The sequence below is a fragment of the Cetorhinus maximus genome, chromosome 22 (genome assembly GCF_964194155.1).
Source record: "Cetorhinus maximus chromosome 22, sCetMax3.hap1.1, whole genome shotgun sequence".
NCBI lineage: Eukaryota > Metazoa > Chordata > Chondrichthyes > Lamniformes > Cetorhinidae > Cetorhinus > Cetorhinus maximus.
Window position 1 is genome coordinate 37812764 of NC_135900.1, and position 13041 is coordinate 37825804.

At 39.3% G+C, this 13041-nt stretch overlaps 2 protein-coding genes across 6 annotated transcripts in view; one reads left to right on the forward strand and one right to left on the reverse strand.

Annotated features, from left to right (window-relative positions):
- Nucleotides 1–13041, reverse strand: part of dnajb9a (DnaJ heat shock protein family (Hsp40) member B9a) — a 31190-nt gene that overhangs the window by 3918 nt on the left and 14231 nt on the right. Inside the window, exon 1 of one of the 3 annotated variants that reach the window (XM_078568108.1) lies at nucleotides 1260–1410. The exons of 1 other annotated variant lie outside the window; for it this stretch is intronic. Coding sequence is in view for 1 of the 2 variants with exons in the window: in XM_078568107.1 (XP_078424233.1) it covers nucleotides 1085–1093 (9 nt within the window). In the remaining variant the exon portion in view is untranslated. Of the gene's footprint in view, nucleotides 1–1084; nucleotides 1221–1259; nucleotides 1411–13041 lie in introns of those variants that run through there. One more of the 3 variants, XM_078568107.1, reaches the window with a different exon arrangement.
- Nucleotides 1424–5913, forward strand: LOC144696605 (THAP domain-containing protein 5-like). Of its 3 annotated transcripts, none has more exons than XM_078568106.1 (3): nucleotides 1424–1826; nucleotides 4897–5089; nucleotides 5185–5913. In XM_078568106.1, exons 2-3 carry the CDS (start codon nucleotides 4943–4945, stop codon nucleotides 5734–5736), a joined length of 699 nt encoding a protein of 232 aa, XP_078424232.1. In that variant the 5' UTR covers nucleotides 1424–1826; nucleotides 4897–4942; the 3' UTR covers nucleotides 5737–5913. The 3 variants fall into 3 exon arrangements, with proteins under 3 accessions (XP_078424232.1, XP_078424231.1, XP_078424230.1); XM_078568105.1 differs by having other exon boundaries at nucleotides 1424–1642; XM_078568104.1 differs by having other exon boundaries at nucleotides 1427–1556.

Here is a 13041-nt window from a genome sequence, read left to right on the forward strand (position 1 = left end):
ACTACCAAATGTTTTTAAAAGTATAACTGAAAAGCTCTGATGGGAAGAGGTTGTGGAACAGAGATAGGTGGTGTCTCTCTCTACAAAGGGGAAAGTCTCACCACTCATTTTCTGCTTTTCATACTCCAAATCAGTGTCATGTTGTGGGAGATGCTTACAAGGCCTCATTTATTGCCCAACCCTACATGTCCTTAGGTTGTCATGGGCCTGACAATGCTTCTACAGCAGTGTTCAGTAAAAGTTGTTCACAGCAACATTAGTTCCAGACTCCTCTCCACAGACTCTTCTTCAACGATCACACAGCTCACCCTAGGATGCTCCTAAGAGGAGGTAAAACTCAGCATACTCTCACCCAAAGCATTTTATTTCCATACAAACATTCGCAGAATACAACAGTGGTGACTCAAAGCAGCCAGCTTAGATCATGGGCAGACATCTGGTTTAAAAAAAAGGTAGGGTGACCTTTGTTAACCTTTCAACGATTATACAAGAGCACAATTTAAAATTAATATATTTTCCGCTGTGTTAAAATCTCAGCACGTGCTTCTCTTTTAGTGTAACTGATAAATAGGGTCCATTTTGCAAAAACAAAGACTGTTGAACGCAATACGACACCCATGAACTGCATAGAGATCACATTTCAATCCTTGAACCAAAGGCCAGTAAACGCACCACACATTTTGTTTGGGACTTCCATAAAGGTGGGCCCGTATTTTCTACAAGACCTCACATCATACTGTTGAAAAGGAATTCCAATAATTCACATTAGCTTGGAGACACGAAATTATTTTGATCAAAGGAGGAGATAGTAAGTGATTTTAGAGTTGACGATTTTCTTCAAAAGATTTCATGCGCTGAAAATTACCCAGACGGAAAACCTTCAGCAGCACAGCCTGGGGGGGTGGGGGTGCCGGGATCCCGTTTCATTACTCAGCTGATGCGGCCGCTTTGAACACCCGCCCTTTACTACAAAACTGATACGTGAATGCTGGCCGAGCAAACTCGGCGCAGTCCAATGCCTGCTTTCTCACGACAGCCTTACATATAAGACATCACACGAAAATAAAACACTTCGGCTTCTTACAAACAACATCAAAGCGCCGCACAGCAAAACACTCTGAAAGACCCAGATCGTGGCCTTAGAACGGAGATACAACCAGGTTACATTGTGGCAGGTCAGTAGGAGAGAACAACCTGAAACAAGGCCCTAGCCCGTCCCCAGACCCCGGCGCTGATGGACATTCCCCACTAACACTCACCGTTGCCAGCGTTTCCCACTCCGCCGAGATACAAGAACCACCCTGAACTGTTACACCGCGTTCTAGAACCCCTTCACCACGAATCACTCACTCATTGGTTGCCTGCAAGGTACATGTCACCACCCCAGCCTGATACCTTTTGTGATTTCACTTCCGCATTCAGGGCGCCTGCGCGGCCTTCTCCTCGCTATTGCTTTTGGTTGCTTTCAAGGAGATGCCCAGATATTGTGCGGCCGTCAGCTGCTCTAATCGAAGTGGCCAGTTGTCATCCGATAATCAGAAGTTGGGTTTCTACCCGTAAGTAGAAAAGGCAGAAACAACACCCATGTGATGGTGCAACACCCATGCACTGATGTGATCATGTTCATTATCGAGGAACCTAGGTAAAGGCCCGGCCGGGTTACATAAATACAGGAATAACACCAAGGTTCAGAAGAGGACAATCAGGAAGCAAATATCAGGAGACACCAACTTTGTTTTATTAAATTCTAAACAAGGCAGGAGGAAAGAATGGCATCTCCAATATGCTACCAATACGCATGGCATTGAAATAGTGGAAATTGCAAGGTAAACCTGAATCCCAATGAATTCAGGTCTGCAGTTCAATCCGAAATATTACAATATACTAGCGGATAGTTTGTGACATTGCTGACAAGTGAGTCAGAGTCATTGTCTCATGCTACTTGATGAACTATATAATTATTATTGGGATCATTGATTAATAGTGAGTGAATGTCAAATTGTTTTTATTATGGAGTACTGGTGGGACTGGAGTTCTACACGTGCATGTTTACATAGGAGGAATAGGTATTCAGGTCAAAAGGAGGAAAGCTGGTAGGAGAGCACCAATGTGAAGGAATAGGTGTTGGAGGTAGGAACAGCACAGGTGTTAGGAGCATAAAGAAAGGTACAAGCACACAGGGGTGAGGAAGTAATGTGTGGGGAAGAGCGAAAGGGCAAAGGAAGGAGCAGAAGGAGGGCAGTGTCATGCTCCAAAATCCCACTAACTCTCCCACAACAGCAGCTTTTATTTATAGGGCACATTTAACTTGTAGAACATCTCAAGATGCTTCACAGGACCGTTAAAAAATTGTGTCAAAGTGAGCTGAATGTGATCCCTCTGAAGACTTTCCAATACAGACTGGCCATTCATTAATGAAATCCTTTCAGCTCTTAGTAGATTGAGTTTAACGTTTGTCAGAAAGCAAAATATAAAAACGTATACCTCAGTGAACATTTTCACAGAATATGTTTTCCTCCAATGTCCAAAATCATCCTCCTCTTCAGGTGCCATGTTTTACAACATCAATTATCATGGCTCTCCAACTTTCAGTCCTTGCAGCAGCCAACATGTTCTGCTTCATAAACTGTCGATATATTTCCTCCTTTGTCTCCCTCTTGCTCTGCTACCATAAATTTTACCAGTACCGACCAGATGTTGTAGTTTTTCTCTCCTAAGTATGTGCCCAAAGAAATCTGGTTGCCTTTTGATCATCTCCAAGTTATTCTTGTGTGTCTGCTTTCCTCAAATCTTCCTCATTAGTTATGTGTGTTGTCCAACTGACCCTCATCAAGCATCTCAGAAACCACATCTCTGTTACCTTTATCTTCCATTGTTTTGCTTATATTCCAACTTTCATATCCATCTAGTAACATTGACCAGATGTAGCATTTTAGTAATCTCATTCTGCTTTCCATAAAGATGTTCTTATTTCTAAAAAGACCTGACATTTTTGTGAAGGTTTGTTTTGGAAGCTTTATGCGTTTCCTGATGTCTTGATCACTTTCCCATCAGATGTTATTAGGCTACCCTGATAGGAAAATTGTTTTATTTCTTTTGATTTCACTGTTATTTTGCATTTGGGTGTAATCTCTCTCTTTGATACTACCATGGATACTGCTTTGCTGCAGTTTAATGATAATCTATATCTGTTACTGTTTGTTACAATTGTACCTAGAAGTCTGTAGATTTTCCTTTGTATCTGCCATTGTTACTGTGTCATTCGCATATCAGAGATTATTTATATTCTGTTCACCTTCTGAAATTCCTGGTAACTCTGATAGATGTCTTATAATCATTTCACTGTAAAGATTGAAAAGATGTGAAGACAGAACACCATCTTTTTGTATTTCTCTTTTTATAGTTATCCATTCACTGTATTAATTGTCTATTCTGGTTGCTGCTGTTTGGTCTCAGTATAAGTTCAGAAACAGTCTTACATCTTTCCCTTCTTATGTCCAAAATCTTAAATCTACAGAAAAGGAGCTTTTACTTGAGTCAAATCTAATAGAACTTGGATGGGTAAAAAATTGTGATCTTAACTTTATTTGCCATGATTCATTGTAATAAAAAATCATTGTACATTTTTTAATAAAATCTAATGTTCCACTTGTACACCACTTGTCATTTCTTCTACATCCCCATTTACAAAAGGCGGTAGTTCAAACTGGGATAATATTACACAGATGTTAGCAGCTTTCTTGTATCTCATTGGCTTACCCAAGTATTCTTCCAATGAGGTCAGCATTTCTTCTCTGAGGGTAGTGAATGTCTGGAATTCTCTACCCCAGAGAGTTGTGGAGGCTATTTAAAGAGGAGTTAGATAGATTTTTTGAAATATTGGGGAGTTGAGGGCTATGAGGAGCTGGCACGAAAGAGGAATTAAGGCCTGGGGCAGATCAGCCATGATCTTATTGAATGGTGGGGCAGGCTTGAGGGGCCAAATGGCCTACGCCTGCTCCTATTTCTTATGTTCTTATGTAGAAAGAGAAACAAGTGACATTGTTGAGACAAGTGGTTTTCTTGTGACCTATCATTCACGCGCACACCCATCCATAGACTATCTTAGAACTTTGAAGAATGAAACTGAATAGTAAATTGTATGGAGAATGTAAGATTAATATTAGATTTCATTGCAAAGGTCAACTAGATGCAGCATTGAAGTGGGACAAGCAGAGAGTGGCGTGCTGCTGAAGTTGTTCATTCCATTATCATATTTGCGCGCCATGGTACTCCAAAAGTCAGTCAGCAAGGACAGGAGTGGCAGAAGGTTTGGGAGATGAGGACCATCCGTTTGAAAAGTAAAAAATACACAATTTACATGACAAACACAAAAGATTGCATTAAGAAATGTATATGCTTATGATCACAAGTTTTAAAAAGTATTTATTTCAGTGGACTCCATTTTGTGTGATGTTATAATCACATTGATTTACCAAACATACCCAAAAGCATATTTCCATTATTTACTGCTTTATGTTATGATTCACCGGAATGAGGCACAACCAGGATATATATTGGAAAATTTAACCAGCCTTAAATTCGTATACATCAAAGTAGAATTCATATTTCAGTGATACTGATTTACAAATTCAATCTTTTACAAATACAAATGTGTTCATTAACTATTTAACAGCCCTAATGCTGGACCATAACATACAAGAGACAAAAAAATGAGCAGGTTTAAGATTACCTATTTAGATGGATTACCTATTTAGATATGGATTAATATTAAGACTAAATAACCCATGAGACTGTTACCCTTCGGCATGAGGTGCAGTTCAGGAGTAAGCTTCACAATACAGTATCTATAAACCATTAATGTAGCAAACATATTTTCTTTTCTCTTTAATAAAGGTTTCCACTGCAAAACAAGGAAAGACTTCACAAATGGATCAAAAATATGAAACGGGACAACTGGTTCCCTACTAAGCATCAATGCATATGTAGTGACCATTTTACTGCAGATTCATTTGAATGGCGCTGGGGTATCCGTTATTTGAAGCCGCATGCTATACCAACTGTTTTCTCATTTCCAAATCATCAACAGGTAAGGTTAAACCTTATTTTAAAGTAGGTTTAAGGACATTATAATGAATAAACGTCCAGTTTATCAAATCAAAAGACCAAAACTTTATCTTTCAGAAGAAGCAACTGTGTTCTCGATATATTCGTAGGAAAAATATTTTGCCTAAAAGAGCATCAGAAACAAACCTGGAAATTTTTGGTCCTGCTGCAACAGAAGAAATAACAACCAGTGACAGATTAGAATTGTCAGTTCCTAATGCAGAGTGTGATGAGCAATCGCAAAGGAATTCAGAAGGTAACATTGCACCTTCTCAGTCTGTTGGAAATCCAGAACAAAATTTTCAAGACACATCAACTGAGCCCTTCACAATGGTAAAAAAGTTTGAAATGAACCAATTGTTGAATGATCAACAGTCCATTGTCACTGAGGTCCTACAAGTTGAACATTCATATTGTAGACAGGATACTGGCAAGGCCCAGCTTTGGGAAAAGATTTTCAGATTACAGAAGAAGTTAAAAAAACTGCAGCAACAAGAACAGGTGACTGCAGCAAAGCTGAGGAGAATGGAAAACCTGATTGAGCAGCTGAAAAAAGAGAATCTTACTTCTGAAGTAAAAATGAAGGTTATGAAAAACTGTTTCACAGCATTTGAGTTAACTGTGTTATAATGAATGTAATAATTGATTCTTTTAAAGTAAAAGTCTTTTCATGGGAATTGTGTACTTCTGGACAGCAAAAATCTACCTTGAAAATGTAATACCTTTCATAGTCTTTAAAATATTCCTGAAACTTGCTACTGCTTAGATTACAGTGCACTGTTCAAAAAGGAATTTGATCTCCAGGAATATTCAGAGGTATTAAGGATCACCAATAACTAATGCAATGCTGACAAAACGTTAAAGTAATCTTCATGCAGTCCTTCTTGATTTTGTTATCATCCTGTTAGGACAATTAATGTTTAAAGAAGAAATCCAAACACCCAGCAATTAACCTACAGAACTACGCCACAAGATTTCATGCTTTTAAACAAAAACAAACTTTATTGTATATCAAAAAGAATTAAACAAAATAAGCACTAGTAACTAACACTATAGATTATAAAGCCTTAAATTATAAACTCAGTTCTAGTTTTTACTTCCCCCTCGAGTTCTCGTATCTTACGAAGTCTTGAAGGTCCATGCATTTTTCCTGGGACCAACCCAAAATGCATGTCACAGCTCTCTGGGATTCACTTTGATTTCTCTTTGGTGTTCTAGCTTTTCTCCAAGGTACAAGATTACATGGGGATCTTTCCATTAGCTTTTGGCCAAGCGGCCCTTGAACTTTCCTTTAAAACCTCACGGGCAGAATTTTACGTTCCGCGGGCGGATGTGCACCCGACCCGATCGGGCGTAAAATTGCGCGAGATGACGGGCTAGTGTCCTGACGTCTTTGCGCGATATTTCGTGGCAATTAAGCCCATTAACAGCGCAATTGTCTGCGATTTTTCGTGGCCTGTCCAATCTTACGGATGGCAAACAGGTGAATCGGCCAGGCGGCCTTTACATTTTTGATGAAACCTCATCCAAGGGTGGAATGAAATCTTTTTTAGGAAATAAAATAAAAAGGAAATATCTGGGGACAGCATTTTTATGAGGTATGATTTCAGGTGCTTGATTGTGCTGCATGGACACTTTTTTGCAGCTTTTTAGTACTTTATTTTACTATTTGCAGGTCTGCAGCTCCGAGGCAGCTGTCTGCCTTCAAGGAGCTCTCTTGAAGCACTCACCCATGCCTGTGGTGATGTCGTCGCCCACCCCCAACCTGGCAGATGAGCTTTTCAACGTGTGTTTCACGTTGGCTGGTCGTCAATTGGCCAGACAGTGTGAAATTGCGGTCGGTGGCCAACTGCTCCCAGGCCCGCTGATCGTGCGTGCCCAGCGAGGGAAAAATTCAGGCCCATGACTCTAGATTCCATAGCTCAAGCACTTGCCTCCTTGCAACTCCGGCACAGTGGCTTCAAACATCAGAAAACACCCTTGGTTTCCAATAGCCCACTACTATGATTTTAAACTGCAACCAAACTGATTAATTCCTGAACTCCCAACTGCGACAAGGTTAATTGCCTTTCATTGAGTTGATTACTATAGATTTCTTCCTTTATATTCCAGCTAAACAAATCTTCCAGTTGTTTTTCCCCTTTACCAACTTTGTCTTGTACTGAGTATCAGCTCCTAATTGCAGGCTACATCATGATGATAGATCTCACATACTTGAGGTGTAGGTCTGGCTTTATCTGTTAACTTCCAAGGAGCTACAACCTACATAAAACATGCTTTGGATGCTTTCCAAACATCAATCAATCTTTGGCTATTTCCTCTTAGCTGCTTCTGTCAACCAGTCTTGCCTGGTGACTCTGCACTAACTGAATTCACAGAGATAAACTCAAAGCAAAGAATCTCACTAAGCTTCACCCATACAAGGCCTATCTCAGGTAGAACTACAAATTAGATACCGTTTAATTTCAAAGCTTTCCTTAATTCTGGGAAACCACAGGAATAACAAATCCTTTATCGGAATACCTGCAGACATCAAGTCTCCAGTTCTTTAATTAAGTAAGGCCACCTGCTGTTTTACGACTCTCACCATTTTACTCTGACCTTATCCAGAATACACAAGTTACCTTTTGAATTGTAATTATTTTCAGTCTCTGTAGTTTGCAAGTCTTTATATGTTTACCTGGGTTTTCTCCCACTGAATTTACATTTAAAATCCAATTTCTAAAACTAAAAATGTATACCTCCTAAACATATGAATTATGCCATTAGGCATGTGTAACAGTTATCATACTGTCAAACTAATAAAATGGATATTAAGCACACTAACTGACCAGTTTAAAAAAGTCAGGACAATTACAAAATTGATCCTTGTACTAAACCTCTAGAAGTAGTCTTTGAAACATAGATTATATAACATTCTCATACTACATCATTTAGAAAGGATTCTAGTAAGGTGGTGGAATAGCATATCCCAAGCACTCAATACTGGACAGATCCTATGTCTGTGCTTTTCAGTCAGGTGAGGGCATAGACCTGAAGTATTAACTTGCACTAAAAACAAACATGTTTAAAGTGACAGGTTCTATTTGCCCCAGAGGGCACGTTTAAGTTTTAATCTGAGTTTGCTGATACAGCCACTTCAAGCCAGTACTTTTCTCCTGTTACTCAATTAACCAAATTTGATCTCCTGGCAACTAAAGAAAGAAATGCTTTGAGCCAATTATGTTATCAGAAATGTGGAAAAATTGGTCTTGTACTAGAAAGGCTTGGCATTATCTACAGTAGAAAAAAAAATGGTGCACATTCTTTCAAAAAAAAATATATTAAGTTCAAAACTGCAGTGGTTAGCTGTAGCACAATCCATACTTTAATACTATAAAGTAGTTCATGATAGAGTCAGCACTCTTCAGTCATTTAAATTCGAGCTTTTCTAATTTCACGGATTTGAGTGCATGTGTGAAGCTTTGTCTAACTTGATGTAAGCATCAGTCAAAACATGGGTTTCACTACTGCAAAATGGACTAAAAATGTATTACTTTAATGTATTGTAATGGTGGCATTGATACATAATCATTTGAACACATTTCCTTTTTTGTCTTGTGTTTTTCTATTTATTTTCTTCTCCTTTTCACATCCTGCCTAGCTCTGGGAGTTAGCTATTTGTTAAAACTTCTCTTCAACTAAGACCAGTGTTTTTGGCATTGCCTGACTTCACTCCCTTGTCCTGGTCAATATTTATCCTTTAACCAGCATCAGCAAAATAGACATCTGGTCACTTACCTAATTGCTATTTGTGGGACTTTGCTGTGTGTAATTTTGCAGCAGCAGTTCCTGCATTACAATGGTAAATACATTTTAAAACTAGTTCAGCTGGAAAGCACTTTGGAAGGTCCTCAGTTTGTAAAAGGCACTGAATGAACATAAGTCTTTCTTCTGTCTTTTAACTAACTCTATTCTGCTCACTCTACCCATCTATCCCTTGTGCTGGTTCGGTTTCTCAGGCTGAACTAGACCATGTAAACCCTTAGCATTCTTTTCAATCTAAAGCTGAGCTTCAAACCCAACATCCTATCTGTTTACTAAGACTGCTAATTTCCATCTTAAAATAGAACCTGCAGCTACCAGTAGATTATCCCCACTGCTCCTGAAACTCTATCACACTTTTATCACCTCACTTTTAGACACAATTTCTCCATCATCATCTTTATCAGCCTATCTGTCATCCTCATAAACTTCAAAACCTGCTGATGAAAGGTTATCCACCTGAAATGTTAACTCTGTTTTTCTCTCCTTAGATGCTGCCTGACCTGCTGAGTATTGCCAGCATTTTCTGTTTTTATTTCAAAATCTGCTACTTCCACAATGCCTTGCATAAGTTCCACCATCACTCGCACCTCAGCATTCTCCATGACTTCATCCCAATTTATTTTTGAAACTTTGTCAGCTTAATGTTTCCGTCTCCATTCTGTTATCTCTCCAGTGCTTGTCTTCTGTTCATCATATCCTTCCCTTGCCTCACCAATACTGCAGGACCTTGAGGCATCTTAACTCCCTCTATACCTGTCTGTCTCTCCATTTCTCTCTTCTTTTAAAACCCTCCTCCAAATCCATATTTCTAGACAGGCTTTCTGTAATTTTGCCTAATTTATGCACATAGCCAGTTGCCCATTCCTTCATTTGCCTATTTTTTCCTCTCCTGTAAAACACCTTGGGATGTTTACTATGTAAACAATCCTGTATAAATGCAAATTCTTGTATGCAGCTTATAGCTTTAATAGAGTACTTTCACACTGGCATAGTGCCTCTATAGGATTTTATCCTTTCTATCTTCAGCCAGACAAAGCATGGGAAATTAATAGAAAAATCACAGTCATAAAGGAGAGTTCATGAAACTTGTCAAATGTTTAAAAGTTGTTAGGCTTGATCACACTGCAATTAATTGTTGATATTAGTGTGCTGAGTGATCATTGAACTGTGATGCTATAGGAGGAAAATTCAACAATAAACTGGACAAAATTTATACAATGCTTGCAAGAGTAATGGGTTCCTGTGTAGGTTTGTTTCAGGAGTTAGAATGCCGAAGTCATCAACAGCTGATGAATCTAATATTGTATGCGTCTATTACATTGTCAAAACAACTGGTAAATTACTGTTATTTTTAATGGGCTAAAAGATTATCTAAAAGTCCTCAAAATGGTTAAGTTAGTTGGGTGAAGGTGTTTTTAATAATGATCTGCTTTCTGATCCATTCCTACATATACCCTCTGTACAACGTATACTAGATTCTGAATTTCCTTATCATTCTCTATTATTCAGAATTGTAAACTTTTAACTGATATTTCTTTCAATCATGTAATAATTGCTATCTCTTGGCTTGCTGGTAGCACTCTTACTGCTGACTCAGGTTGTCGGTTCAAACCCCATTTCAGAGACTTGAGCACTTAATCTAGGCTGACACTTCAGTGCAGTACTAATGCATTTTTTTGGATGAGATGTTAAACCGAAATTTTGTCTGCTCTCTCAGGTGGGTGTAAAAGATTCTGTGATACTGCACTAGAACCTCTCTCCAGTCCGGAAATCTATTGCTTGGAAACACCTGTTGTCCAGAAATTTTTTGAAGCAACTAACGGACTCGCCACTGGACTGTTCTGGCACTGCAACAAATTGAGAAGGCATGGGCTTACCTGACCTATGGAAGCACAGGACTTTATGAACTGAGTGGCTTTCTAACCTCGTGCTGTGTTTTTGCATGCTTGCATCACCCCAAAACCCGCCATTTTCTACTTTCAGTCCATTTACGGCATTGCTTTTGAGCAGACCAAAGCATTCTCATGGTATAGTTTGTTTTCCTTTTTAAGCTTCACCATGGCATCTAAGAAAAGGGCAGCAAAACGTAAGCATGTTACACTTACAATATTGGAAACGGTGGAAATCATAAAGAAACTAGATAAGAGTGCTTCAGTGAAAGATTTGTGTGTGGTGTATGGTGTGGATGTCTTCACTGTTAACAACATCAAGAAGCAGTATGAAAAAACTATTTAAGTTCTATGCAGAAAGTGACACAGTTAATGGAATTAGTGAGCATAAAACACTGCATAGTGCTAAGTCTGCTGACTATGATAATGCACTATATGAATAGTTCCGATAACGTCAAAGTGAAGGTGTTCCTGTTTCAAGGACAATGCTTATAGAAAAGGCGAAACAACATCACACTGATTTGAGAATTAGTTGTGTGTGTGAGTACGCCCAAGGTTGGTTGCAAAAGTTTAAACATAGGCATGGAATTTGTCATTTAAAGGCTACTAGTGAACAAACTTCTGCTGATAGAGAGGATGCCGAATGTTATGTAACTGAACTTGCGGAATTAATGAAGGATGAGGAACTTAGCCTTGATAGATATATAATGCAGATGAGACAGGTGTTTTCTGGAGGTGTTTGCCACAACACACACTTTCTGGTGCAGAGGAGAAGGTGGTGCACGGTTGCAGAGTCGAAAGAAAGACTCACTGTGCTCACATGTGCAAATACTGTTGGAACACATAAGTGTAAACTTTTGGTTATTGGTAGAAGTGCTAAGCCTCATGTTTTTAAAGGAATAAAGATAATGCCAGTGCTTTACGAGGCCACCAGACATGTGTGGGTCACCCAGGAGATCATGAGTAACTGGTTCCATAATCATTTTGTCCCCGAGGCTCGTGCACACTGTCGTAAGGTTGGGTGGCTGTGGACTGCAAAATTGTGCTGCTTTTGGACAATTGTTCAGTTCACCCCCCCACTGTAGAACAATTAAATGCTGACAACGTCTTCCCTACATATTTACTCCCCAACTGCACATCTTTATTTCAGCCAATGAACCAGGGAGCTATTAAAGCAACGAAAAGCCACTACAGGAACAGTTTTTGGCATGGTCTTGTGGACAGCTGCAGTACTGATGGTGTCAATGCTTTTAGGAGGGCCTTCATTATCAAATATGTTAATTGGTGCTTGGCAAGTGCATGGGACTGTGTCCCTAGGGGAGCCTTGCAAAATGCGTGGCAGAAGTTGTGTCCTGTAACTATGTCTAATGACGAGGATGCAGGGGAAAACTCTGAGGGCTTTAATGTAAGTGAAGCCAGGCAAAGACAGCTGATCTCTTGCGTTATGCCAGGTGAATGCAAAGTGACTTAGATGAGAAAGATATTGTGACATGGCTAAATTATGATGGCGATGCTCCAGTTGTGCAACAAGTATCAGATTCAGAGTTAAGTGAGGCAGTTTTACACCTCAAGACTATGGATAGTGACAATAGAGATGAAGAAGATAATGTTCCTGAGGAGAAGGCCACCATAGAGGAAGGGATAAATCTGGCCTCCAGCTTTGTTCGCTTTCTTGAGCAACAAAGTTTTGCAACCCAGCAAGATGTAATGGATGTGTACAGGATCCAAGAGAAATTAATAAAGGAGCAGTGAAAACACATAAAACAAATGACGCTACAGCAAATGTTTGAAGTTGGAAAATTCTGTGCATGCACATCAACAGGATCATCGAACCCAATCCTATCAAACACATACTGGACGGAACACAGGACCCAGAATTAGCTGCTGTTGCTGATCAACCACTTTCTTCTACGCCCCTTCCATTGGTGAAATAAATAAAACAGTGTATGGAACCACCTGTTCCCTTGACATCGTTGGCATAATTTTAGTGCTATACTTTGGGAGTGGATACATGGAACATACAATATTTGTATAAGTAAAACTTATGTTTTAGCACTGTTTCATGTTTCAGGTAAATATGGATCTACGGTGTTTTCCGGTTCACACATTTATGGTTAGGTATTCTAATATCATTCTATAATCCAGAAATTACAAAATCCAAAAATGACTTGATCCCAAGCATTCCGGACTGGAGAGGTAACATAAGCTCTCACTGTGTTCTGGCCAACCTCTGTTTGAG